At 55.3% G+C, this 25154-nt stretch overlaps 2 protein-coding genes across 6 annotated transcripts in view; both read right to left on the bottom strand.

Annotated features, from left to right (window-relative positions):
• PLEKHA6 (pleckstrin homology domain containing A6) overlaps window positions 1-9585 on the bottom strand; it is a 50161-nt gene extending 40576 nt beyond the window's left edge. For 3 of the 5 annotated variants that reach the window (XM_054803946.1, XM_054803945.1, XM_054803948.1), the window contains exons 1-3: window positions 9377-9585; window positions 8909-8985; window positions 8212-8269 (exon numbers count right to left, since the gene is read on the bottom strand). In XM_054803946.1, the coding sequence (XP_054659921.1) occupies window positions 8212-8269; window positions 8909-8985; window positions 9377-9459 (218 nt within the window). In that variant the 5' untranslated portion in view covers window positions 9460-9585. Of the gene's footprint in view, window positions 1-4735; window positions 4872-8211; window positions 8270-8908; window positions 8986-9376 lie in introns of those variants that run through there. The other 2 variants (XM_054803953.1, XM_054803951.1) reach the window with 2 other exon arrangements.
• A 7365-nt stretch (window positions 9586-16950) lies between these two features.
• On the bottom strand, window positions 16951-24703 carry PPP1R15B (protein phosphatase 1 regulatory subunit 15B). The gene is made up of 2 exons (XM_054803911.1): window positions 22841-24703; window positions 16951-19899 (listed from the first exon to the last, which is right to left on the bottom strand). Exons 1-2 carry the CDS (start codon window positions 24686-24688, stop codon window positions 19687-19689), a joined length of 2061 nt encoding a protein of 686 aa, XP_054659886.1. The 5' UTR covers window positions 24689-24703; the 3' UTR covers window positions 16951-19686.
• Window positions 24704-25154: the final 451 nt, after the last annotated feature.

Genomic DNA, 25154 nt, shown 5'->3' with positions numbered 1-25154 from the left:
AGGCCCCGGCAGCACCGAGCTGCCTGCGCTGCTGCCGGTTGTGTAAGGAAGCCCGGGGGGCGAGCACCGGCCCCAAGTCCCCGGCGACTGCAGGCAGGCGGAGAGGAACAAGAGCCCCTCGCTGCTCGGCAGACACGCGTGGCCCTGCCGGCAGCGGGAGGAAGATGGGAGCCGTGGGAGGACGCTCTCTGCCCGGTCACCGAGCGAGCCGTGGGGGACAAGCCCCAGTCCCCCTGGACACTGTGAGGAGCGGGGGGGGGGGGGGGGGGGGAGATGGCAGCTGGGGAGGGGACACGGGGGCAGTGGAGGGGACAGCCCGAGCCCCGCGTCGGCCGGATCCTGCCTCCCTGCTCCGAGAACAAAGGGCTGCGCTGCAAAAGGCTCCGGCGGCCACTTAATTACCGGCGGGACTCGGGGGCTCAGAGCAGGCGAGCTGCTGCCCGAGCCCCGCAGAGCAGGGACGGGAGCTCCTCTGCTTTAAATAACCAGAGCAGCGTCAAGCGGCTGCTTTGGGACACGGGGTGATGGAAGAAAACCGCGAGCTGCCGGGCTGGAGCAGCGGGGCAGCAGCGGAGATGGGCGAGCGGGACACGGCACAGGGCGTTTGGAGCGGGGCGTCTGCCGACAGGATGCCAGGCACACACAAAAGCCGTCTCATTATCCCCTAATTAGCGCCTTGCCAGCTCCGGCAATTAACACCCATGCAAGCTGGCTGTTGTTGAGGTAAACAGAGGGTTATAAGCACCCTCGAGAGGCGGGGGTCCTGGCAGGGTGCAGACCACCCATGGGCATGCACCGAGGAGCGGGTGGCTCCGGTGCTGAGCCCGGGAGGGTCCGACCCACCTCCCCGAGCCCCTCAGCTGCTCCGGGACAGCACGGCAGCGACAGGACCTTGCGAGGCTGGTGGCACTGCCACCCACCCTCTGGCACCCAGGGGAGTGGGACAGGGACATCCCCCAGCACTGCGTGGCAGGGAGAGGAGGGGAGACTTTCTCCCGAGCTCAGCCCGTGATTCGGGAGCAGCCGGGGCTGCACTCCAGGCCCCGGAGGTGGCCGAGCCACACGCCCTCCTGCACAGCTCCTGCACAGCGCACGCTGGCAAGGTGTTTATTCATAAGTCGTCTCCTTTAGAAACATCAAACGAAAGCAATCGCCCAGGTCTTAAATGGCCTTTCTCCAGCTGACCCAGAAACATGGATCAAGAGCTGTCTCATCCCTTAATTGAGAAGTTGGTGACTTTGAATCTTTATTAAAGAGCTTTGGTGAATTCACAGATTAAGGGCACAACCGGCCACTGCGATCATCCAACCTGATTCCCTGCATGCCACGGACCGAGCAACCTCACCCCACAGCTGCTGCTCCCCGGGGAGCCCTCGCCGGGCTCTTGCCAGGCTCTTTGCACTGCTGCTGCACAGTGAAAACTGAAATCAAACCAGAACCGTGCTGGAAACCAGGAGGGCCCCAACCTGCTTGCACAGAAACAACCCATTTCTAGGATTTTTTCCAGCTTTGGATGCTGGAAGGAGCAGGCAGGGCTGGGGGGGGGGCTGCGGCGTGCATGTGCCCCCTCTCTCCCTCTCCTTGCAGGCCACCTCTGCCTTCCCATCTGCCTGTTGTCCCGGGCTGGGGGATGCTCTCCAGCAATGCCATGAAATCAGGGGTGTTTTTGGAGAGGAGGCCTGGCAGGGCACAAGGCACCCCCTCCCCACGCCGCAGTGCTGCCCATGGGTGGTGGAAGGAGCTGCGCGGCTGCCGGCAGAGCAAGGTTTCCCCAGACGGGTGCAGAGCTGCCAGATCCTGGGGAAAAATGAGGCTAAAGAGGAGACGGCACATTCCTCAATGTACTATTTCTGCCTGCTGCAGATTATCATGTTTCAAGCTAAGGAAAACAGAAGGGGGGGATGCTACTACAAATGCCTGAGAGAGCGGAGCAGCTAAGGAGCTGCGCTTTCCCCTCCAGTGAGCAAAGACAGGCAGGAGAAATCCCCAGCCCAGCTGATCCCCAGGGCCACAGATGGAGCAGAAAACAACCCAACACCCTGCCTGGCCGCTAAGGGTTCAGGCGGTGCTGGCAGCCTTGGGGGGGGATTAAGCCCCACGCTGCCCATCTGGGCTGGTGTTTGTGCCCGATGCCAGGCCTGGCCACAGAGCAGCAGCCAGCGGCGTGCACGGTGCACACACACACACACAATCCCCGTAGCACACCTAGCCATTGCTGACAGAGGATGATACTGGTGCATTTTCCCCATTGCAGGGAGCACGGCACCCAGTGCAGCTTCTTCATCCCAGCAGCGCCAGGCATGGAGCTCACCCGCCTGCCGGCTCCTGCCTGTCCCTCTTCCCCCTCGTCCCCACCAGCCCAGCGGCTGCTTCCGATGGTTTCTATGGGAACTCAGCAGAAAAACACAGTTTCTAGCAAGGGCAGCGCTGGCCCCGGCAGCCCAAGCCCCAGCGGCGAGCTGCCCCATCACGGGGTTTGCCTGGGGAACCCCTGTGCCTGGCCTTGCCCAGGAGGGCAGGGACCCCTCGCCACTGCCCCTCTCCCCAAGGGGACAGCCAGGGACATGGGCAGGGTGATGGGGTGCTCAGAGTCAGGATGGTGCTTGTGGCCCAGTGCAGCACGATGGGTGCCATGGCCCGCTGGGCTCCCCAGCATTTTTTTGGGGGCTGCTCCTCCCAGGCAGACTCTAGCCAAGGCAGCCAGAGACTGGACAGAGGGGACAGACTTTGCATTCGCCGTGTGATTTTTAGCAGATGCTCAAGAATTTTAATGCCTTGGCCACCCCTTTCCAGGAGTCCTAATCCCGGTTCTGGCTCCCCGAGGGGCCGGCTCGGGGTGGGTGACGGGGCCGGGTGTCCCTCAGGCATGGCTCCTGCCAGGCAGAGGAGGGAAGGAGGCTCCTGAGGGGCCGTGCGGGGAAGCCTTGTCCTCTCCCGGCAGAGTGAAGGGGACAAGGACAGGAGCCCTCCCCTCGTTTTTCTACAAGGAAACGCCAGTGGGGTTCCGGGGAAGGAATCAGAGTAGCTGCATGTGCAGACACAGCCCGGTGCGTGTGCACGTGTGTGCACACGCATGTGCACATGCATTTGCATGGCTGTGCCCCACAGGACGAGCCATACTGGGAACAACGGTGCGGGAAGCAACAGCCCCAGCTCCTGCCCTGCGCTCAGCTCCGGGGATGCACAGCGGGATGCACAGCAGGATGCAGACGCTCTTGACGTGGAGAAGTGGGAGAAACCAACGGGTGCTGCTGATTCCCGGCTGCAGAGCAGCACGCAGCGCCACAAACAGCCTCGCCTGCCTGGAAGGATGTTTGCCCCAGCAAATGCCACCCTGGTCCACTCTGTGCCCAGTCCCTGGTGGGTCTGCCTGCACTCCTCCACACCCCAGGATGGCCACGCACCCCCTCCCCACTGCAGCGTCCCTCCTGCCTCCCCGCACAGAGGGATTACACAGCCGCTCCAGCAGCCATCTGGAGGGGGGAGCCGGCCCCCCACACCCAAGGGACTGCAGCGCACGTCACGGGCGGGATGGCGGGGCCAGGCAGTACAGATCGAACCGTGTACACAGGACTCGCTCCCCCCACACCGTAGCACAGCCCTCGGAGGATGGCAAAGACCCTGCAGAGAGGTGATGGAGGGGCTGGACCTCCCTCTGCAGAGGGGCACCATGGCTGGACCTGGGGTCCCCACCAAGTCCCCGCGGAGGATGGCCCGGGGCAGCCAGTCCAGCCCTTTCCGCTGGGGTTTAATAGACTCGTGGCGTATTTAACATGCCCCATCATGTGATGAATCAGACCCTGTTCCTTCAGATCTAACAGCGGCGCAACAAAGCTGCGATTGACTGCTCAGGGTAGCGGTTGCGGCTCGCACGCCGTCTCCGGCACTGCCAGACACCTCGATGCAGGGGGGGCCAAGCAAGCACAGCATCTCGCAGGCGACACACATCCCCGAGGCGGTTCGCTCTTGCTCTCTGCTGAGGAGGGGGAGGCTGGTTCTCCACTAACAAGGAGGCAGCGAGGCGGGAGCCGCGAAGCGCAGGGAAGCGCTCAGGTCCCTGGGAAGCGCCAGATGACATCTCGGGCTCCATCCATCACAGCCCGTCCTCGCTGCGACCTCAGCAAAGCACCCAGCCACAGGAACCAGCCCCAGCATGCAGGGTTGGGGGGTCTGGCCCATCCGAGCCCCTGGTCACGATCACGGGGGTTTGGGGATGCTGAGCCAGGGCTCCAGAAGCCGGGTCTCTCCCAAAGCCTCGGTGCTGCCCACCTGTGCACTGAGTCGGGTGCAAGCACGGGGGACCTCAGCCCGCAGCTGCGGGGTCCGGGGACGCAAGGCAGCACATAGCACACAAACACGCCATGGGGACAGCTCAGGGGGTCCCCACGTCTCACCGAAAGCGTGGCAGGAGGGGCGGGGGGGTGCAGGGGGAGCCTGGCCCCCGGCCCCTCGGGCAGCTGGGAGGTGCTGACCCCCGCAGCGCACCCTGCTCTGGCCATGGGGCGCGCTCAGGGCACCGCGGGGGGGCTGAGACCCCCCTCGGCTGGAGCACAGATGCCCCCCACCCTCTCCTAAGAAAGCACCCCCTGCACAGCTCGCTCCCCCCCGCCTGCCCCACAGCACACGTCCCCGGTGGGGGGATGCTCTGCCGCCCCGCGGCCCCCCCGCAGCGCCCGGGAGGAGGAAGAGGAGGAGGAGGAGGAGGAAGGAAGGAAGCCGCGCTGGGGGCACTCACCGTGCGGGGCGGGCAGCGGCCGGGACCCCCCCGCTGCCTATGGGCGCAGCATCCTCCCGGCCAGCCCCAGCCGGAGCCGGAGCTGCAGCCCGAGCCGGAGCCGGAGCCGGAGCCGGAGCTGGGCATGCTCGGGGGCCGCCGAGCAGCACGTGATGCCGGGCTGGCACCGAGCACCGCGGGGGGGGCCGCGCCTGCCGCCCCCGCCCCGCCGCCCCCCCGCGCTGTCCCCCGGCATCACCCCGGGGGGGACCGCACCGCCCTCCCCCAGCAGCACTTACGGGGAGCCGCGGCCGTGGTGCCCCCCCTGCAGCACTTGGAGGGGGGCTGGACCACACTGCCCCCCTGCACACCCCCCTGCATCCCTGGGGGAGCAGCCTGCACCGTGCTGTCAGCCTGCATCCCTTGGGGGCTGCAGCCAGGACTCGTGCTCCCCTCCCCTGCACCCCAGCATCAGGGGGACAGCCCAGACCATGCTCCCCCCTGCATCCCACATCTCTCTGGGGGATGACAACCTCTCCCATTAATTCCCAGCCAGGCCCATAGGACCGACTGCAGCAGGTCAGGCAGCACCCCCAGGCCCTGCACCCCAGGGAGAGGATGCAGCACCCAGAGGTTGGGCAGCAGAACAGCTCAACAACCACAGCTTGTTCTCTGGAGCACAAAGGCCACCGCTTGGTCCCCCGCATCATGCCGAGGGCCAGCGATGGCTCAGGCAGGGCCGGCAGGACCCTTCCCCAGCCCTGCTCGGGCCCCCAGCCTGGTGGCAGGGTGACCCCTGGTCTGCAGAGCCGCACGCTCACAGAGGCACTGGGAAGCTGCAAACTCCAGCCCTACAGCAATGGCACCGTGCCCTGATCCATGGCACTGCCCTACTTCTGCCTGCCAGAGCTGCCAGGCACCACGGCCAGGAGCTCGCCTGCACCCAGCCTGCACAGCCGGGGGCTCAGACCCCGCAGGGTGCAGGGACACTTCATCCTCCGCAGCCGAGCTGGGGTGGGGAGAGACGTGGGCTCTCCAGGAAGGAAAAACCAGCGGCTGCCCTTGATCCTATAATCCCCCCATTAGCCACAGGGCACCGGGGCTGGGGAGGGGGTTGGCTTTCACTGGATGCTCTGCCTCCTGCATCTCCCCCTCCTTCCCCCACAGTGATGGGCAAGATCCTCCCTCCCTGCCAGCCCACAGCAGAGGGACCCCTGCATCCCCAAAGTTACATGCTGCGCCTTCGAGTTGTCCCCTCTCCAGGGTCACTGTGCCCAGCCATTCCCCTGCTCCACAGGCAGCGGGGACCTGCCAGGGCGGATCTCCCCCCCACTGCCCTCCTGCTGCCCAGGAGAGCCCAGAGGGCTGACAAACAGCCCAGGAAACCCATGAGCAACTGGGGAGCTGCACTGCTCGCGGGGAGCCCCCCCAGCCTAGTCAGGCAGCCATAAGCACCGCGTGTGCACCCCAGCCAGGTTGGGGGCTGGTTGTTCCCTACCCCCTTGCACGGACAAGAGGCGCACTGCACTGCATCAGCCCCCAGCCACGTCTCAGTCCGAAGGCGCGGACATAGCGGGGTCTTTTCTTCTGCAGGCAGAGAGCTGGAGGCAGGAGTGGGGTGGAAAAGGGCCCTTTGTAGCAGCGCTTCCCTGTGGGAGCACCCGGCTGGGACGTGGGGCTGGGTCCTGCCCTCCCGCACCCCGGGCTGGCACAGGCCGGGGGGTGCCCAGCATCGCACGGAGCCGGCGGGGCCCTTCCCCGCAGCCAGGCCCTGCACACGTGTGCAGCAACGTGCAGGGCATGCACCGCTGCGCCAGCCTCAATGCCACCTTGTGGGTGCTGTTGCAAAGGCAGGAGCCAGCACAGCCCACGACAGCCAGGGCTGGGGGGAGCAGCTCCCAGTCGGAGCACCCCACCGCCAGCCCCGACCCTCTCCCTGCTTAGCTGCGGCATTCCCAGCTGGCATGGTGCACAGGGAACCCCAGGTATGGATAATGTGGAGCACACAGCGACGGCAGACTGCGGGGGAAGACGGTCCCTGCCATGGAGAAGCATTGCAGACGTGCTGCAGGCACGCAGCTCGAACCTGACCGGGAAGTTCACCACCGCAGCCCTTGCCCAGCAAGCCCCACTCCCGGCAACGTTTGTGGCCACACGACTCAAACACGGGGCTGATTCAAGGACACCTTGGCTCTGCTCGACAGATTAGACCGGATAATCCCGGTGCTTTGCTCCAGCCCTCAGCCCAACTTGGGATCTTTGCTCTCGCCAGGTTTACTGCCGTCTGAACACACAGAGAAAACTCCGTGCGTGCCAGATAGGGACGGGCTCAAAGATCCTGTCTGAAACACCCTCACCCAGCAGGACCTGGAGCCCTGCGCAAGGCGAGGCGGCGGCAGCCTGCAGCTCAGTCTGTCTAGACACCGACATCACCCCCGCCGGGGTCCCGGTTCCTGGACTGCAGGCAGGGAGGGGGCGAGAGACAATAAGAAACAACCCACCGGGAGGAACCAGGGCTCTCGGAGCAACGCTTCGGGACAGATCTTCACCGAGTTACGCATTCGCCCCAGCAAGCACGGCCAGCTCTGCGCTGCGTGCCCCAGGCAGTGCGTGCCCCGGGGACCCTTTGCACCACTGAGCTCCCTCCCACAAGGGCAGGGTGCTGCAGGGTCCCGGAGAAAGTCCCCACTGGGCTCCTGGGGACCTTTCCCAGAGGGATGACACAGGATGGGGGGCTGGCTGGCTCGTCCACCCCACCCCGGAGCTCCCACAGCCCTCAGAAGAGACATTCGCATCTGAAATGGTAACTTTGCACGGGAGCTCCCTCGTGCACCGGGACGGGGCAAGATTTGCCTGTGCCAGCAGCACCAGTTGCAGGATTCAGATGCAGGACAAAGCCCAGAGCTGGGTCTGGTCCCTGCTAATCACGTACAGGCACGGCCACAGCCACGCAGGGACAGGTACCTCCAGCCTGGCCTTGCTGTGCTACGCTGGGACGAGCTTTAGCCCTCTGCCAGAGTTCGCTGTGCCTGAGTACACCGGGCTCGCTCACCGCAGCATCCAAACAGCCTCTGAGACATGGCCCCGCACGCGTCTACCGAGCCCGACGTGCTGCTTTCTCCCTCCCCAGCGGGAGCTCCAGGTTTGTTCAGCTGCTGGGACCACGCAACCATCACAACCACATCTGCAGCAGCGTGGGACGAGCCACAGCCGGGCCACGGGCGCCCACCCACCCACCCAAGCCCACCGTGCACTAGCAGCAGAGACCCTGGCCCCATCCTCTAGCCACTGCTATGCCCCAAAGCCTCCCAGACCACATCTTTACTGCCCTGGTCCTCCACGAGGCTGGGTTACAGCAGCCCACGCTGCACTCGCAAACATTTTGGTAGCAGCTGCCTCTGGGCAGAGACAAGCCCAGGGAGCAGCATCCTCCGAGGGTGCAATGGCGCTTGCGAGCAGGAGGCAGAAGCTTCTTCCCCCAGTCCCTTCTCACTTACTTGATGAAGTAGAAGCCCCCGTGCAGTGTGGTGTCCACCTCCCAGCCTCGGGGCAGCCCTGAAAGGACAAGGCAGAAGCAGCGGTCACCCTCCCTCGCCCTGCGCAGCCCCTGCCCTCCCCGCTGGTGCCCTGCTGCGGGCTGGGGTGTTGCCCTGGAGCAGAGTGCTTGCCCGAAGGACCTGCTGCTGGATGGCTAGCAGGATGGTTAGCAATGCTCAGTGTCACTGAGGCCCCACTTCACCAGGAGGCAACTGCAGAGGAGACCCCCCCCTTGCAGGAGGCAGCACTAGAGAAGGGCAGCGAGCCGTGGGATGATCGTGGCACTCATGGGGTGCTGTGTCCCGCTGTGGTTAGCTCTCATATGCTCAAACTGCATTTTTAAAGCAGCTTGGGTCCCCTCCCCATCTGAGACAGGACTCAGACACCACAGGAAGTCTCTCTGCGGAAGGGGACTACTACAGCCCCCCGCCAGAACATCTCTCCAGCTGGAAACCTCGTGCCCGAGAGATGCAGCCTCGCCTCACGCATCATTCAAAGCCCCCCCCAACCCTCCCCAGCTGCAAGGCAGCTCCTGCTCCCCCAGCTTTTCAGGGTCTCCATTGCATTTCTGAAGGATTTCACTCCACACCTTCAGATTCTTATCAGTGTCCGGGGAGGGCAGAGAGCAAATGCCGAGACCTGGGAGCCATCCCTTACCGGCGCAGGAGAAGTGCCCGCTCTGGATGGAGTAGCCTGTGCCCGGGTGCACCCAGCTTGTGGACTTGGTCTCATCGCTGCGAAAGACAAGGAGTGGGGCTGTCAGCACCCATGGGGGCCCAGGGAGCCCCTTCCCATCGCCAGGGAAGGGTCTTTGCGACAGGGGTGGCTTTTCCAGCCAAAGGAATGGAGGGACCAGATTTTAGGGAAAGAAGGGAACAGCATCCAGCAGGCTGGAAGAGCCCCAAGAAGAGACAAGTGGGGGGAAAGGAGAGATGACTGCATGTGATAGGAAAGCAGCCGGCCACAGAGGCTTGCGGCAGGGGGTACCCCTTGTTCCCGGCCCAGACTAAGCCCCCGATCCCCTGCAGCCCCTCCAGCCATGCACCCGGCTCCCCCTGCCCCCCAGCTTAAACCCCATCCCCGCGGCAGCCCCCGCTCCGTGCGAGCTGCCAGGCAGGACCGTACTTGATGAAGAAGATGCGCCCGTCCCCGCAGACGCCGTAGGTCCACCTGCCCGGCAGGTCCAGCCAGTCGATGTCATCCCCCATGGGGACGGCGATGGGGGGGTTCGGGCGTAGAGCAGCCCCGCGCTGCGAGCAGGGACGGCACCCGGCTTGGAAAGTGCCAAACAATTCCCGGTCTCCCCAGGAGCAAACACTTGCTCAACTCAGACCTTCCACCCGGACTCTGTTTGCTGCAAATAACCGAAGAGGGAGGGCAAAAAAAAAAAAAAAAAAAAAATCCCAACCAAACCCATCAACTTAACCCTGTTGGAGCCGAGCTGCCACTCCGCCTGCGCGCCGCCGGGGTTCAGAGGGCATCCTCCCAGCACCACGGCACGGCTCTCCAAATGACTCTTCGGGGCTAGCCCGTCACAGCTTCCTCCGCTGCCTACTCAGTGTAATTACCGTCAATTAACTCGGGGTGAGTAATTATGGAGTTGTTACTTCCCTCTCCTGTTCATTTTAAACAATGTCAAATTCTTCTCCCCGTCTGATCTCGCAGCCAAGCCGAGGCAGTATGTAGGGCACCCTGATGATTATCTGCAGTGCTTTCGGAGCTGCCCAGTGGGTATTTTCTCTCTGCTTGTTCTCAGCTGTCAATTAAATGTCTTTTAAGGGGAAAGGTGGGGTCTGGGAGGCACCTGGGCTGGGTGACTGTGAAGGAGGCAATTGCCCTTGTGTCCCAGCGGCGCCTTTGCAAAGCTTCTCATGGCACAAGGAGAAAGATGCTGGTTCAGGAGAGGCCCGAGAGGTGGAAAGGAAGGAGCTGGTCCCCAAAGCAGGGAGGAAGGGGCTTGTCCTGCCGCGCTGAAGCTCAGTCCCTGCATCAGAGCAGTTCCCTGCCAGGATTTGGGGAAACCAGTTCATCCGAAGCCTCAGGAAGGCTCTTCCTATAGTTCTTTGAACTACTGGGTAGGCAAAACACGTCTGGTTAGTCCCAGCGAGCTCGTCGGGAGAGCATGTGATGGGACCCCAGTGCAGCACGGAGTGATGCCATGGTCCTGGGCATCAGTTCACCCGGGGAAGCTCGTGGGAGAAATGCTCGGCTGCGAACCGTGGGCCAAGCTCCTGTCCTGCCTGCGGAGGCGGCTCGAGCACTGCACAGGCAAGCATGTGCTCAGAGCCAGGGAGCGCGGAGCGCAGCTCGCCGGGATTACATTACGCATTGGCTTTCTGAAAGGTTGGGCTTTTTGCCTGGGTTTGGGCTGAACAGGGATAGCGTTACGCCGAGCCTGCCTGCCCCAGCCAGGTTACGGTCACGCCAGGGCGGCCGGGGAGTTGCCACCCTTATCACGTTCCCATCTGTGAACCTGGCTGCAGAGCTAAACGTCAATCACCGCCTGATTAACGACCACGGGAACTCCCAGGGCTTTGATACTGCGATGCACCCCGAGATTGGGGAGGTCACGGCACGAACCGAGGCAGGCGGCTCTGCTTCCCCCGCCTCTGCCTCTGCAGCCACGCAGGGTCTGCACGCAGGAGCCAAACCGCAGTGAAGGAATCCCGGAGCTTAATGTTCATGGCTAAACACCCAGAGCACGCGAGCAGCTCGGTGCGGTGGTGGTTCATCTCAGGGCAACTCAAAAACAAGTGGCTGTGGACAAAGCTGCCACGCAAAACTGTTTCCATCGTGGGGTTTTTGGGGGGAACCCCCATAGCCAGCCCTGACCAAGCGATGGCTCGTGGCACGCGCTGGCTCAAGGCAGAAATAGTTTTATAAAGTCAAACACAGCAAGAGGTCTGTTCCTAAGCTGCCCTAATCCTATTTCAGCGCTGGGGGAGGCACTGCGGGGATAACCACGGCGTTCCTGGAAACTGCGGGTCCTCCCGGCCGCCCTGCCCCTGCACCCCCCAGACGGGGTTTCCTTACCGGGAGCAGCCTCTGAGCCGAGTCACGGCTCGTGCACCGTGTTACTCCTCAGCACAAACATTTTGGGGACCCGGGTCTGCAAGCAGCTCCAGGCACTGCTCCCGAGACTCCTCCGGAGATCTCCCCATCGTACAGCTTTCAAACCCGATACCAATTTATTTACATAGACGTGAAATAGAAACCTTAAGAAAACCAGAACCAAACAAGCCTGCCCTGCCTCCCCGGGGTTAGGAGCTCCTCGTGCTCGGCCCTCACCTTCCAGCCCAGGGCAAACCCTTTCCCATTACTGCAGAGTTATTCTCGCACGTACCTCGACCTCGAGGGTATGCGGGATCAGGGTCCATGCCAGATAAGCTCGTCTGATCTTAAAAGATTTCCTTCCTGCTCCAGTAACCCCGAGGGAGAGATGCATTTCCCTGACCATACGTATTCTCGGGGTCCCTCTCGCTTGTCCATGGCAGTCACAGGGGATGGACTAATCGGGCACAAACATCAGAAAGGAGAAGGAGCTGGTGCAGCCCCTGGGATAAATAATGCCGAGGTTGTTGGAGGACTTTGTGGGACCTTCAGCCAAGAATCCCGAGCAGCTCCCGGCTCTTCTTCTGCCAGGTAAATAAATCAGCTTTTATTGCTTTCCACAAGAGAATTTTTTCCCCCTATTTCTTTATATGTTAATCCAATGGAAATTCAAAGGGGAAATACCAGCAGGGCTTTTTGTTTTCGTTTGGTTTAAAATCCTTTTAAAAGCTCCTTGTTCACAACCACCCGGCTTAGGAAGGAAGGGGACAGCAAGCAGGCACACACCGAGGTTTTCTTTGCAAAAACCACCCGTATTCAGTGTTTCTAGTGATGGTCCCAGGGAGGCTCCCACAGCATTGGGCACTGCCACCTCTGCCCTGTGCTCCGCGTCCTTCCTTTAGCAGGGACATGGAGGGAGGGGGACGCCACGGGTCTCCCATGGGACCATCCTGAGAGCAGAAGCCCACGTTTTGATGCCCTGCCCACCAGTGGGGAAAGGGATTTGCATCCGGACCAGGCACAGGGAGGAGGCGGAGAAGAAAGCCCAGAAGATTTACGCGCTAGAGCGAAAAACAGTCCCAGCACATCAGCCGTCTTCTGGAGACGCGTGGCTGCCAGCAAGCCCAGGGGCACCAGGTCACCCTTGTGCATGGAGACGCTGGTTTGGGCAGAAGGATTTCGCTTGCTGATGTGGCAGGAGCAGCCCGGCACCCCGGTCCCCACGGAGCAGCCACCGGCAGCCACCTCCTCCTACATCCCTGCAGCGCCGAGCCTTCGCTTGGAGCCACGGTGGGACCGTGCGGAGAACAAAAGGCAAAGGGAGCGAAGCACGCAGAAAAGGGCTGCGCTGGGTGAGCAATGGCGTGACACAGGCACCGCTGTGGCTTAGTTGTGGTCAGAGAGGATGCCTGGCCCCAGCTGCTGCCCAACACCCGGCTCCCAGCCCATCGTGGGCGACCTGCCCCGCTGAGGAAGGCAAATGAAAGCTGAGGAAGTTTCCTGCGTGGAGCCCTGGTGGGTCAGACGTTAGGAATGCCACAAAACTGGGCGTTTCTGCACAGAAAGGGATGGTTATTGCACCTGCCCCACATTCGCCCGTCCCGCCCTGATGCTCACGCCAGCGCAGGGCGGCACAGCACCTTTGGGCTGCTGCGGAGGGATGGGTGGGAGGGGGCTCCGCAGGGGGGGACCCACTCGGCCAGAAGTGCCTTGGGGTGGCGGTGGCCCCGGCAGCGTGTCCGGCTGCGAGTCCCGCGCTGCCGTACGGTTCTGGCACCATCTCCTGGACAAAAGCTTTCCCAGAAACAAGCCCAGAAAAGCAGCTGCAGAGCGAGTCAGCCAGGTGCTTCCACCGAGCCCAACCTGACGCACCCCAAGATGCACAATGTGCCCCCTCCCCAACTGTTAATACACAACAGTCTGCCCCTCCCGTAACTTCAAGCCGTGATCTCCTCCCTCCCCTTCACGCCACCCGATGCCCACCCAGCTGCTCAAAGGTCCCACCCGGGAGCCGGGCTGGGGACACGATGGCCGTGGCACCACCGTGCTTTGTAACACCGGGGCAGGCAGGAGCACACCGCTCCCTCTTGGCTTTCCCAGCTCGAGCACAGAGACCAGTAATCACCCTCAAGTGAGAGGGAGTTGCTAAGCAAAAAGGCTAATTGCTTCATATTCTTTATGTCTGGTTGTAAACTGCTTATAATTTGATAGATGGTGCCAGGGAACGCCGCTGCCGGGAGCGCTGGTGGGTGCTGCTCAGTGGATCCTACCGGGCTGGTACGCTGGAACCCAGACACCCAGATTGCAAGCAGATGTTTAACAGCCTTTTATCACCAATCTGAGTAACGCGTTTACCACCAGGCACAGCAACCCATCGCTCCCACATCCACCCCGAGAACTCCAGAGCCACGCACACGGCTCGTTACCATAGCTCCCAACAGCCAGCCTGGGAGGAGGCACGGAGAGGCGCCAGCCTGACATCCCCCAGCTCTAGAAATGAAATCTTTTTAACCTGCTCCTGCTTCTCCTTCGCCAGAAGCCTCGCTTAACCTCAGATCTGGCCGAAATTATCTCAGCAACCTGAAACAGCAAGCCCAAAACAAGAAGCAAGGTACATGAGAAGAGGAAAAGGTGCCAAGTCCGAACGTCCCTGCTGGGTCTTTGTTTCTTCTCAGCACAAAGTCCCTGCGAGAGACCTGGGACCGTATCCCAACCGCTCGCAGCCAAAGGCTGCTCTTTGCATGCAAAAGGGCTGCAGTCGGTAACTATTTTCTGTTTCTGATGCGGCGCCTCATCTCTTGGAGACGGGGAAGGAAGCGAGCCGGCGTTTCCCACGGGGCAAGGAGCCGCTCACGCCGGGCTGTCACGCAGCAGCGGGGTAGGAACAACGGCTCCAGAGCAATGTTAAACGTGCTGCTTCCACAAACCTCCACAGACCCATCGAGCATCAAAGCCCTATTTTCCAAGCAGAATCTCTCTTTGCCCTGCATGCATCAGTTATCCTTCGTGGCAGCTATCTTCCCTAAAGACAGGCATTTAGATTTAGCTTCGGATAGCGCCATGCAGAGCTGCCCAGACTCTCTGTGACAGAGAGCAGGAATTTATCTTCAGCAGGTTCTTTGCACCGGCTGGTGGGCTAGCGCAAACCAGGTTTGTGCCTTGAATCAGTAAACTGCGCTGAGAAAGACTCCTTTCCCACAGCCGCTTCAAAGCTTCGAGTCCAGCCTGCCGGAGCGGGATACCCCAAACAGCACATTTCCACAGGCAGGGGGGTTTGTTGGATTATTATTTTTTTTTTTTTCCCCTGAGAAGCAACACGCCTAGCAATTGCAAGGAGAAAAATGGAGAAGACAGTTCATATGTCTAGCAAAACGCCGCACAGCATCCTGAAAACAAGAGACATGCAAGGAAAGCAATGAATATCCGATGTGTTCCTACAGCTGGGGCAGCTACAAAGCAGCCAGTGTTTTTATTGCTAACAGTCTTATCGGGAGCATTAGCAGGCAGGCAGATGGATGCCTGCTACTAATGGGCTCTAATACTTTATACCCTCACGACTAATGGACGGCTTTTACAAGACTTCATTTCCCCACCACGCACACTGAAACCAACCTTGGGTTATACCCGAGTTACAGCCCATCGGGTCGAGGCCGTGCAGCCGGAAAGCAGCGGACTCTCCCTGGAATTGCAATCACATCGTGATTCAGAGTCATCAGCACCTTCTCCTGCCTGCCAGTTTCAGAAGAAACTTGCTTTTGTGGGACCAAACCAGCTCCGCAGCACTATTAGTTTGCAAACGGCATTTTAGTGGACGCAGTCAGTAGCGACTACAAAAATAGCAGCTTATTTACTCCCCGTGTGCTTTGCTGACAAACAAGTTCTTCGGTCCTGCGGAGAAGACACAGCTACCAGAGCAAGAACAATTCTACTCTAACATAGATAAATTGTCAACTAAACTCCAACGGCAGACCTCAGCGCTGATAGAATAAAGAAATCCCAGCAGGATTTCTACATTCCAGATGGCATCTGGACGCGCTGCCAGATACAGAGCAGCTTTCATTTAGCACACTAACTATATTTCTTTAGGCTATCTCACTGAATAAAGAGAAATCACAATGTTAATTTTTAAGGCAGATTTTAGAGCCAGCAGAACAGGTGAATACGACTTTAGAAAACCACGGTTGTTCGTAATTATTATGTTCACTATGTTTGGCTTATTTAAAATAGAGAACAAAGAGCATTGCAGGAAGTTCAGAGCGTATTTTTCCTTGTCTGGTCCAGCAGTTTCCTACCCACGATACTCTTACAGAAACAAATACTGCACAGTGGTGGCGTAGAGACGCCCAGACAAGACGCCAGCACAGGGTGAAAGATGGTTTGTGCTGCAAGACAGAGCAAGCAGTACACAGCACCATTCCCGTCCTGAGCTCTCAGCAGCGCGTTCCTTAAAGGCATAAACCAGACCACCAGTAACTTGAAAGCTCTCCCCTAAAAACGCTGTTCTAGAAGAGACGCGACCAACCGTGGCCCTTGAGCTCATTCCAGAGATTCCTTCGCCATGACCATGTCACACACGGAGCTGAGTCACCAGTATTGCTGCTCCGGAGGAAGTTCGTCAGCAATATCCTGACCAACCTCATTTCCCAGTAAAGCCCCGGCAATCCCTGGAAAAGCCGATTTCTGCCCGCAAACCGCTCCAGGCACCTTCACCCCTTTGAGATACGAAGCCCACGTCTTGTCTGCGCCCACAGCAGCACTTCCAGCCTCCTCCGTCCCGACCAGCCCCAGCCAGCACCCAGCTCCCCGAGAGCACCCATCTCCCCAAGGCATCCTGGCGTCACGCCTGCGGAAAACCGTGCCGGGATTATGGTATTCCCATCTAAAACCCACGGAGCGAGGGACGCAGCTTTCACAACAAAAAAATCCTACGCTAAAAATAACGACACTGGATAATGCCGTGCAGGATGAAGCATCACTTGGCATTGCTGCTTTTGGGTTTTTTATGAAAAAAAGGCTCTCGCGTATTCTGAGCTCCTTACCGAACATTTTAGTCCAATTAATTAAAATATAAATAAGGGACCAAATCCTTCACTGCATTATAGGCCAATGCTACATGGCAAAATGCAGGGAAGCGTTCTGGCTCCTCTCTGAGCAAAAAATCAGATGTTTTGTCACTCCTCACAAGGTGACACCTCAAATTTGTTTCAGTGCAAAGCCTGAAAATACTTTAAAAACCCCAAAACCCTGAAATACCTTCAAAGCCATGCAGTATCCATAAAGTTATGCTAACCAGTGAGCAAACTAAAAATCAAATCTCAATACTCAGCTTCAATTAGGGCAACAAAACATTAGCATCCCTGCTTACACCAAGCCAACATCTAATTTGAATACAAGTAATTGCACTTTGCACACTTTGTATTTTAGTTTAAAGGCTTCATCAGTACAAGGAGCCCTTAGATCGCAGAGTTACTGGTTCAGAAGGAAATTCAGGGGAGAGTGCCTGCTTCTGAATTACCATAACTGCCTCAAACACCAAAGGTGATTAAAAAAATTCATATTCTTATAAAACCAAACATACGTGCACAAATTGTGCTTTCGCAGTTACCTGACGTGTCCCAGAAGTTCTTTCCAAGAAAAACAATTTGGCATTATCTTGCAAATATCTTTATTACAATTTACAGATTAGTTCTGAATAGTTTTATTATGTACAGAAATATAACTTTAGATATAAAAACCCAACAAACTCGACACAAATCAATTAAAATCTGTATAAAGCCAATGTTGAAGGTTTTCTAACTTTCTCTAAATTATACAAAAATAAAATCTGATAATTACAGTTTTGATTTAAAGTTCAACAAGTGTTATTTTTACTGTCTCACTCAAAGCACTTACACACATACACATCCTGTATGAGCATTTTAAGGTATATTATGGGGAAAATGGTGACAAACAAGCTTAGCTTGCTTTTAAGATATGTTTATGGTGATGAATTTAGTGTTAATACCTATCAGCTACCTTGAAAACATGAGGTTTGAGAGTGGGAAAAGCTTACCCAAGCAGGTATAGTTTCCGTGAGAATCAGCAGTGTTAGACCAGGGTGCTTGATACGCTGCAGGTTGGAAAAAAAAAAATTCTCCAATGTTAGAAGCAGCACATTTTAATCTACTTTACACCCAATTTGTCAATTCTGTTCGTTTCCAGCTGTTGGCTTTTCCAAGCCTCTGCAAACAGCGGGTCAGTGTTTGCAGGTGTTAGTTCACACCACTCTAAAGCTTCCTACAAGGACCACTAAAACGAGTTGTCCAGAGTAACAGGAGCTCCACCAAGTTCTCCAAGATCAAAGAAAATGGGAGAGTCATGGAGAAACGACTGTAGTATATTTTACCAGGAGCAATGAACAGCATTTTTACTTATCAGTCACACTTGGACCATAAATCAACACAACTTCTATTGTAATTCTACATTTATCATCCTGCGTGCTTTTTCCTAAACAGAAAAACACAATGCCCGTTACCAAACAATACAGGCAAATGAACTCCTAAAAATTAAAAGTTATTTCACAGGATTTGAGGGCATGATTAGAATGAAAATTTCACAACTAAAATTATCTTTTGCAGGAATGGAGAATCCAATTTTTTTTTTATGCCATGGGTATGAAAAAGAACATTGCCGCATTGCTTCCAAGTAGCCAGTCTGGAAGGCTGCTTGAGTTTCAGCTGTATTTTTAAGTTTACATGACAACTCTGCCGTAGTTCACAGTTAACCCTCTGAATTTCATAATTGTAACACTTCTAGTAAAGGAAATTTTTAAAGAACATACTTCATGCAATAAGAATAAAGTATAAACCCAAAGACTCTGAAATTTTTGAGAGAATTAAAATGGCCAAAAAGATGCCACGATAAAGCAGGAAATTCAGTAAAGCTCTGTGAAGCTCTTCTGCACCTGTAATTTTCTTTTGAATTAAAAATTGAAGTCATTAATGAGATTAATGAGATTATAAATCTGAAGCATTTAGAAAAGTGAAACAATTCTAGTCAGCGGAATGAACCAAGTAGCAAATAATTTATTCACACAACTTCATGCGAACAGATACGAATTCTTTGATGTTTGGTATTTATTCCATTGCATGACCTCATACCTGCTTGGTTAACAGCCACACAACGTCCTTCAGGTCCAAACACATATCCAAATGGTGCTTCTTTTTTTTTTATTTTGACTTGAAACAACAATTAAACATTTTAAGTTAGGAACATAAATAAGGAGTGTTTTCCTCCCACTGAGGACCTCAAGTTTCAGACCCCAAACGTGAAATGTTATTTTGGTACCAGATGAACAAAAGTGCAGACGCAGAGAGGTATTAATACTGGCTTTTGGTAAAGAACACAGCAATTTGTAGCCTTAGATTTCCATAAGTCTAAGATAATTCTCCTTACAAGTACCAGAACAAGCATATTGGATACAAGGAACATGAAGAATCTTCCACTTCAATCCATCTTCAGAAAGCAGAATCAATTACAGCAAAGTTACTCTAAGATTAACTTAAGATCTAGGGCCTAGTTCCCTGTGCGTGGCTACCTAAACTCAAACGATCAGCCTCAACACGTACCTCGGAGCTTTAATTATTGATTGGGATTTGGCCTTTCATTGCCCTGAAAGCAAAGAGGTTTGGTGCACAAGCAGCCACCACCCTTTGGAACAGTACTGGGTAAAGGTATTTATATTTAAATAAAGACAAACCAAAGGGCTTGTAGTGCACCAGAGTTCCCCTGAATCCCCCAGTGTGCTAGACTGAAATATTAAGACATCAAAGCATTACATAAACACTCAAACACTAGATAACATGCAAAACTGGGATCTTAAAAGGAAGTTAATCTGCTTTGCACAGTAAAGTTAATCAGCTAACAAATTTTGAGACTTTTGTACAAGTTAGAGAAAATGGAGAACCACAAGAAAGTAACACATACCTCTAGAATCTTTAAATCAAAACTGCAATGACTAGGTTCTGAGCCTCATAAATATCTCCTTCAAAATAGGTTTCGCTTTTTCAAAGTGCAAAAATTCAACTTAATAGTCACCACTTCTCCACATACGGCAGACAAGGCATTTTTGGAATGGATTTAACCTAAAGCAGTCTGTTTCTCAAGTGTTACTTAAAAGGAATGCAATTATGCCACCCTTACCCTTGATGATACTCAAAAGGTTTTGTCTGGCTATCAAAACGTGACACACAGGCCTATTGGTTGGCTGAATATTGAACTGGGAAAAAAAGTGTTAAAATCTCACTTCTCTCCCCATTTCAAAACAGCACATGCAGCTGCCGCTTCTTGTTTTGAAGATGTTCATGAGTGCTTAGGCTCATACAACTACCAGATCTTTTAAGGTGCTAGAAGAGATCAACCCTCTTGTAGTAGGTTTCTTGGAGTCTATTAAATACTCTTTGCCTATGCTCTGCTGTGAAGCAATATCCTATGGCTTCTTCTGTTTCTTGGATACGTTTCTGGAACCTGCATCCATCTCGTGCAAGCTCTTCCCAGGGTCCTTTACGATCCTCCTCACTGCTTACGTAATACTCAGTAACTTTTTCGAGGAAGGTGACCTGGAAAAGACAAGTCATTTAGTAAAGCATTAGCCAAATACTCATGCAAAATTTGCACACGTGATTTTTATATTTTTTCAAAAGAAGTTATAAGATGCATAAAACAGCAAGAAACCTCAGATATGCCACCAGTTCACGCTAGGTCTCTGCACCACGTAGGCCAGAGTGTACTTCACCTCTCACCTTTAAAAGTGACCAGTTGCTGATTTCCCCCTCTACCAAAAGTAGTGCTCAAACTACTACTGAGTTTCTAAACTGCAGCCTAAGAGGCCTCTTCAGGCTGACGGCAGGTCACAGGGTGTTCCCTGTGAAATAACATCCCCCCCAACACCAGCACTGAGTTCCGCCCTTACACAGATACAGTTCAAGCAGGTTACTCAGCAGGACATGCCAGGACACTCGCTTAAGGCTAGAAACATGCTATCTGCCAACATCTCCGATTACAGAACAATGATTCTTCCTTTTTTTTTTATTATGTAAGCTTCAGTAGAGTAAGTAATCCTGTGAGTCAGCTTTTACTTCAGCACCAGGAGTAGAAATTACACTATACTACATATAAGGAAGTCACGCTCATCACTACGTGACTGGAACAAACCCGTCTATTTAGAGCTGGTATCAAATTCCAGTGTAAAGTTCATGTAAGGAAATGAAGTCAAAGTCATGGCACTTTATAATACATACGAAAACTTTCACTCTTCACTATTTTTAAGAACTATTAAGCTATTTAAAAAAAACCCAAAGAAATTTATAGGGTCAGGATCTAAACTTGAGAGTATTTAGACTATAACTACACACTAAGGATTTAAGTCTGTCTTTCTGTTATCGAGTGACAAGCAAAAGCCAGACTATTTCAGGCTCCTGCTGAATTATGTATTTTCATTTAGCTGTACAAAAGGCACAAAACCGAAGGACAAACTAACTAGCTGTCAGAATCCACTAACTCTCAGAATAGGACCGGTTCTTGAAGACAAGCCAAATACTGTCATTACAGATGACTCCACTGAATTTGATGCAGGACAGCTACTTCTGGAAGGTCAGGAAAAAATGTGGGGAGGTACAAAAAACTTGCTGCTCCATCCTTATGTCTTATTAACATGGAACCCTAGTTTCACACCCAGTTCATGCTAACACAATGAGGAGTGTAGAGTGAGATTGCTTCTCGTGGTAGAGCCATCTTCGGACCTTCAGAGAAAACATGAAGGTAACAGTTATGGAAGAGATGACGTACAGGAATAACCATCAGATTTTGCTGAAGGCAACCTCTGGTTCTAGTGCAGTGATCCCCAAATACTGCTGAGTTGTCTGTGAGTGCAGTGGCATCAGATCCCACATGTCCTCACATGTGTCAATGTACTGCTAACTCATAAGTGAAACAAAAATCTCCCAGGTTTTATGATTTTATAAACATGAATATTGCTGCTGTTGGGTTGCAGGATGCCAGATAGGAAATAGCCTTGAGCAGGATGAACATTTCCCGGGAACACCTCAAGTCGCTGCTCAGCAATCTCTGCTCTGTTTTGAAGAGGGGGCTAATTAAGTATCTGCTTTCAAGCACACAGAGCTGTTACATCAGCTTATCCCTTTGTGAGTTCCTACCTTACATTCTTTTTACATCAGTCTAAGACACCCTTGGGCACAATTACCGGATTTTGTAACATCATGCTAAATATTGCATCTAGATCATCATTCTTTCACCATGTCAATAGATTACACAGAGTCAAACAACAAACTAGTAAAAAAACCTACTACATTCCTGACACACCACAAGATTGTTAAATCACAGCAGTATGAAGTTACAGCAGGGCGCATCAGTGCTACCTCACAGCATTTGAGAGAGATGCGGTCAGATACAAAGGACCTGTTGCACAAACAGTTTGAGTATTTTCCATTTAGACTAAAACATGAGTTTATCCTCTGTAACTATTAAATGCCACTTGCCCTAGCAAAAACAGGTGTGAAGTTACCTTCAAGTCGGGCTCTCAATTAAAGGAGCGAACAAGTCAGATCTCTCTGCTGTAAGAATGCCAAAGCAAGCATTATACAACTTTTCTCTTTCGACAACTTACTACCAAGTCCCAGGGTAACACATTAGTGTATCACAACTCATACAAACGTTTGAAGTATCAGGCAAGACTCAGACATCACACCTGAAAAGTCATCTTGTACATCTGTAGCATCATAAAACTTACAAGAGGACAAATTTGTTTATTACTATTTACCTGAATCCTAGCAGATGTATTAAAAAATGTTAATGCACTAGAGCCTCATAAACACATTACACTTCCAGTTTTACATCCTTTTAATCAACGACTGCTGAATTATAATAGTCTTTTAAATGGAAATGGGAGTATTACTATACTTTGTATTGAAACTTCAGTGGTTTAGTGTAGCATGTGTTAGCCCACAAGAGAAGCGTTCTTCCTACTCCAAAAGACATTTGTAACTCAAGCAGGCTTGTCACAAGTCCTAAAATGCTTACAATGCTTTAAGTCTCGATTACATTACATGCCCGCAAAGGTCCCAAAATACCTTATCAACATTATTCATAACAGCAACGTAACAGTACTTTCCAGAGGAATGACTTACGTCACAGTTCTCATCTGTTTCTCTGATAACGAAAACTGTGTTACAAAACAGATACAAAATGAAAACTACCTCTTAAAACGAAAATGTAACTTCAAGACTAAAAAGAAATTTAAAGAAATCTGCCGTGTGTCACTGAATTACGAAATCTACCATCACGTGTAAAGGATGAAGCACACTCATTTCAGTCAAATAATTAGACCATGAACTCATGGAGGCATGATCTGCCTCCTGCCGTGGCTGGAATCCTGGCACAAATGACCTCACCACTCACAAAACACATGGTGCAATGGAGGTTTGCTGTTGGGTTTTTTTTTTAAGCATCCCCAAAACACAAAACCATAAACAAAGTATATACCTTTTTCCGCTTGGTACTGCTGCATTTCTCACCAGAAAGAATGCCATGCTGCACAAAGTCAGTGACCCCACAGTTATGTTTTTCCAGCTGCACCCGACAGACAGTCAAGTGACTATGCTCAGCAGTCACTAAACTTGGTCTCTCAGCTCCTTTTAAACCAGGCGTCCCTTTTTTCTCTGCTGTTTGAAAGGCTGCCGTGAAATTTAAGGGATTATATGGATCATCTGAGGTACAGAACGAGTTCCAGAGTTTCAGGTTTTCTGCCTCATCCACACTACTACAGTCCCACTCATCCTCCTCTTCAGAACTAGGGTGCGGAGAGGCTGAAGAATCTTCTGCCCACGAAGAATCTTCCTCTTCCTCCTCCTCCACATCCGACATATCCTTTCCTGGATCACTGGAAGATGTCTGGATGGTGGCTGTGAAGTTCTGAGGGTTGTACGGATCCAAACTGTAGAAAGAATTCCAGAGATGAAGCCTTTCCCCGTCCTGGCTACCAGCGTCTGAATCCGAGGGGAGCCCTTCACTGTCAAACCCGTCATCATCATCATCCCAGTCTTCCTCATCATCTGCACTCTCATCCCCGCTGGAAGCTCCCCCTATGATGTAGTCTATTAATTTATTCGCACAGGCAGGTCTCGCTGAAATCGAAAGGTTTTGCTCTATTTCGGAGTCCTCATCATCCTCTTCAGTCAGGGCTTCCCTCTCGAGTGTCCCCTTCTCAGCTGAACCCCTTATCCCCTCCGGCTCCAAGGGATCACCTCCAGGCTGTCTCCCCGCGTCGCTGGGCTCCTCGGGCCGCTTCAACTCCCCGGCATCGCACCGCTGCTCCCGCCGTCGCCCTACCTCTTCTTGACAAACGCCCTTGTGCTGCTGCTGCTCCTCCTCCAAGCTGTGATAGCCGTGGTCCGGGTCTGGCACTGCCAGGCCACCGCTCACCAAATGCCACGGCTGGAGAAACGCCAAGCGCTTGCTGCGGAGAAACTCGACCTCCGGCAAACCGCCCCGGGCGGGGCAACCTCGCCAGGCTTCCGTGGGGACCTCGGCTCGCAGGGGCTGGGGCAAATGGCTCTTGCCGGAACAACCAACCTGGCCCTGCTCCGGGCCCAGCACGTACAAGTCCACACGCGGTATGGCGACGGACACCAGGCTGCTCCGTACCAGCCTGGTTCTCCAGAGGCCCGGCGGAGGCTCCGTGCCACCCTCTTGTCCCTTCTCCGGGGGCTCCTCCGGCCACGGCAGCGTCTCCTCGGCCCAGTCCAGCGAGGCGGCCGGCTCCGACAGCAGCAGCAGCGGCGGCGGCTGGGGGCCCTTGGCAGGCGGCTGCTCGGTGGCGGGGCAGAGGGCACTGCTCAGCGCGGGGCCGGGCAGCAGCCGCTGCAGCAAAGCGGGCAGCGGGGAGAGGAGCTGCGACACCAGCCGCAGCCAAGAGAAGGGCGGGCTCGCCTGGGGCGAGGCGCCGGCGGGGGCCGCGCTGGGCCCGGCCAGCTTAGGCCAGGCCGCGGCTAAGCCCAGCCGGGCCCGCCTCAGGCCGGGCCCGGCTTGTTCCTGGCCGCTCGGCTCCATGAGCGGCGGCGGGCAGAGGATACTCTTCAGCGCTCCCAGAGGTGCGGTCGGGCCTGCGGAGCGGCGCTCCATCCAGGGGCTGCGGGTCCAGGGATTGCGGGGCGGCGGGCGCGGCAGGCGGCGGGCGGCTTCGATCGGGTACTCGGCTCCATCCTGCTGCGGGCGGCGGCACAAAATGGCGGCGCGGGGGCGAACGCCGAACCTCAACCCTCCCGCGGCCGGCGCGAGCCCCGAGAGGCGGGGCGTTCCTAACGCGCAAGCGCCGACCCGCCTCCTCACCATCACAGCTCCGCACCGCCGCTCATTGGTTACCGGGGCGGTGTCGTCAGGTCCCCGCCTCCCGGGAGGCCGTCGCCAGGGCGGAGGCCCCGCCCCTCCCTCCGCGCGGGGATTGCATCAGCCGGAGGGGACCGGGTGCCGCGCGGCAGCGCCCCCTCTGGCGGCGGGGGGACCTCGGGGGGGGGGGGGGAGGCCGGGCCGGGCCTGAGGGACAGCGCGGCCCCGGGGGGGGGAGGCAGCGGCTTCTGGGGGCCGCGGGGCCGCTCCAGCCAGCTGTCCGCCCCCCCGCCCATCGGTCAGTTGTGAGGCGATTCCTCGGCGCGCGGGGTAACGATGGCCGAGGGGCGATTCCTTAATTCCTGGGGCGACGAGCGGGAGGGGCCGGGGGTCCCCGCGTGTGCCAACGGGGCCGTGCCGGGGGACCGAGGGAGCCGGGGGTCAGCCGCCTGGGCCCGGCCTATGTGCGGGC

The sequence above is a fragment of the Grus americana genome, chromosome 25, assembly GCF_028858705.1.
Source record: "Grus americana isolate bGruAme1 chromosome 25, bGruAme1.mat, whole genome shotgun sequence".
NCBI classification, from domain to species: domain Eukaryota; kingdom Metazoa; phylum Chordata; class Aves; order Gruiformes; family Gruidae; genus Grus; species Grus americana.
The sequence above is the reverse complement of the archived record's forward strand: the minus strand, read 5'-3'. Positions and strand labels throughout refer to the sequence as shown.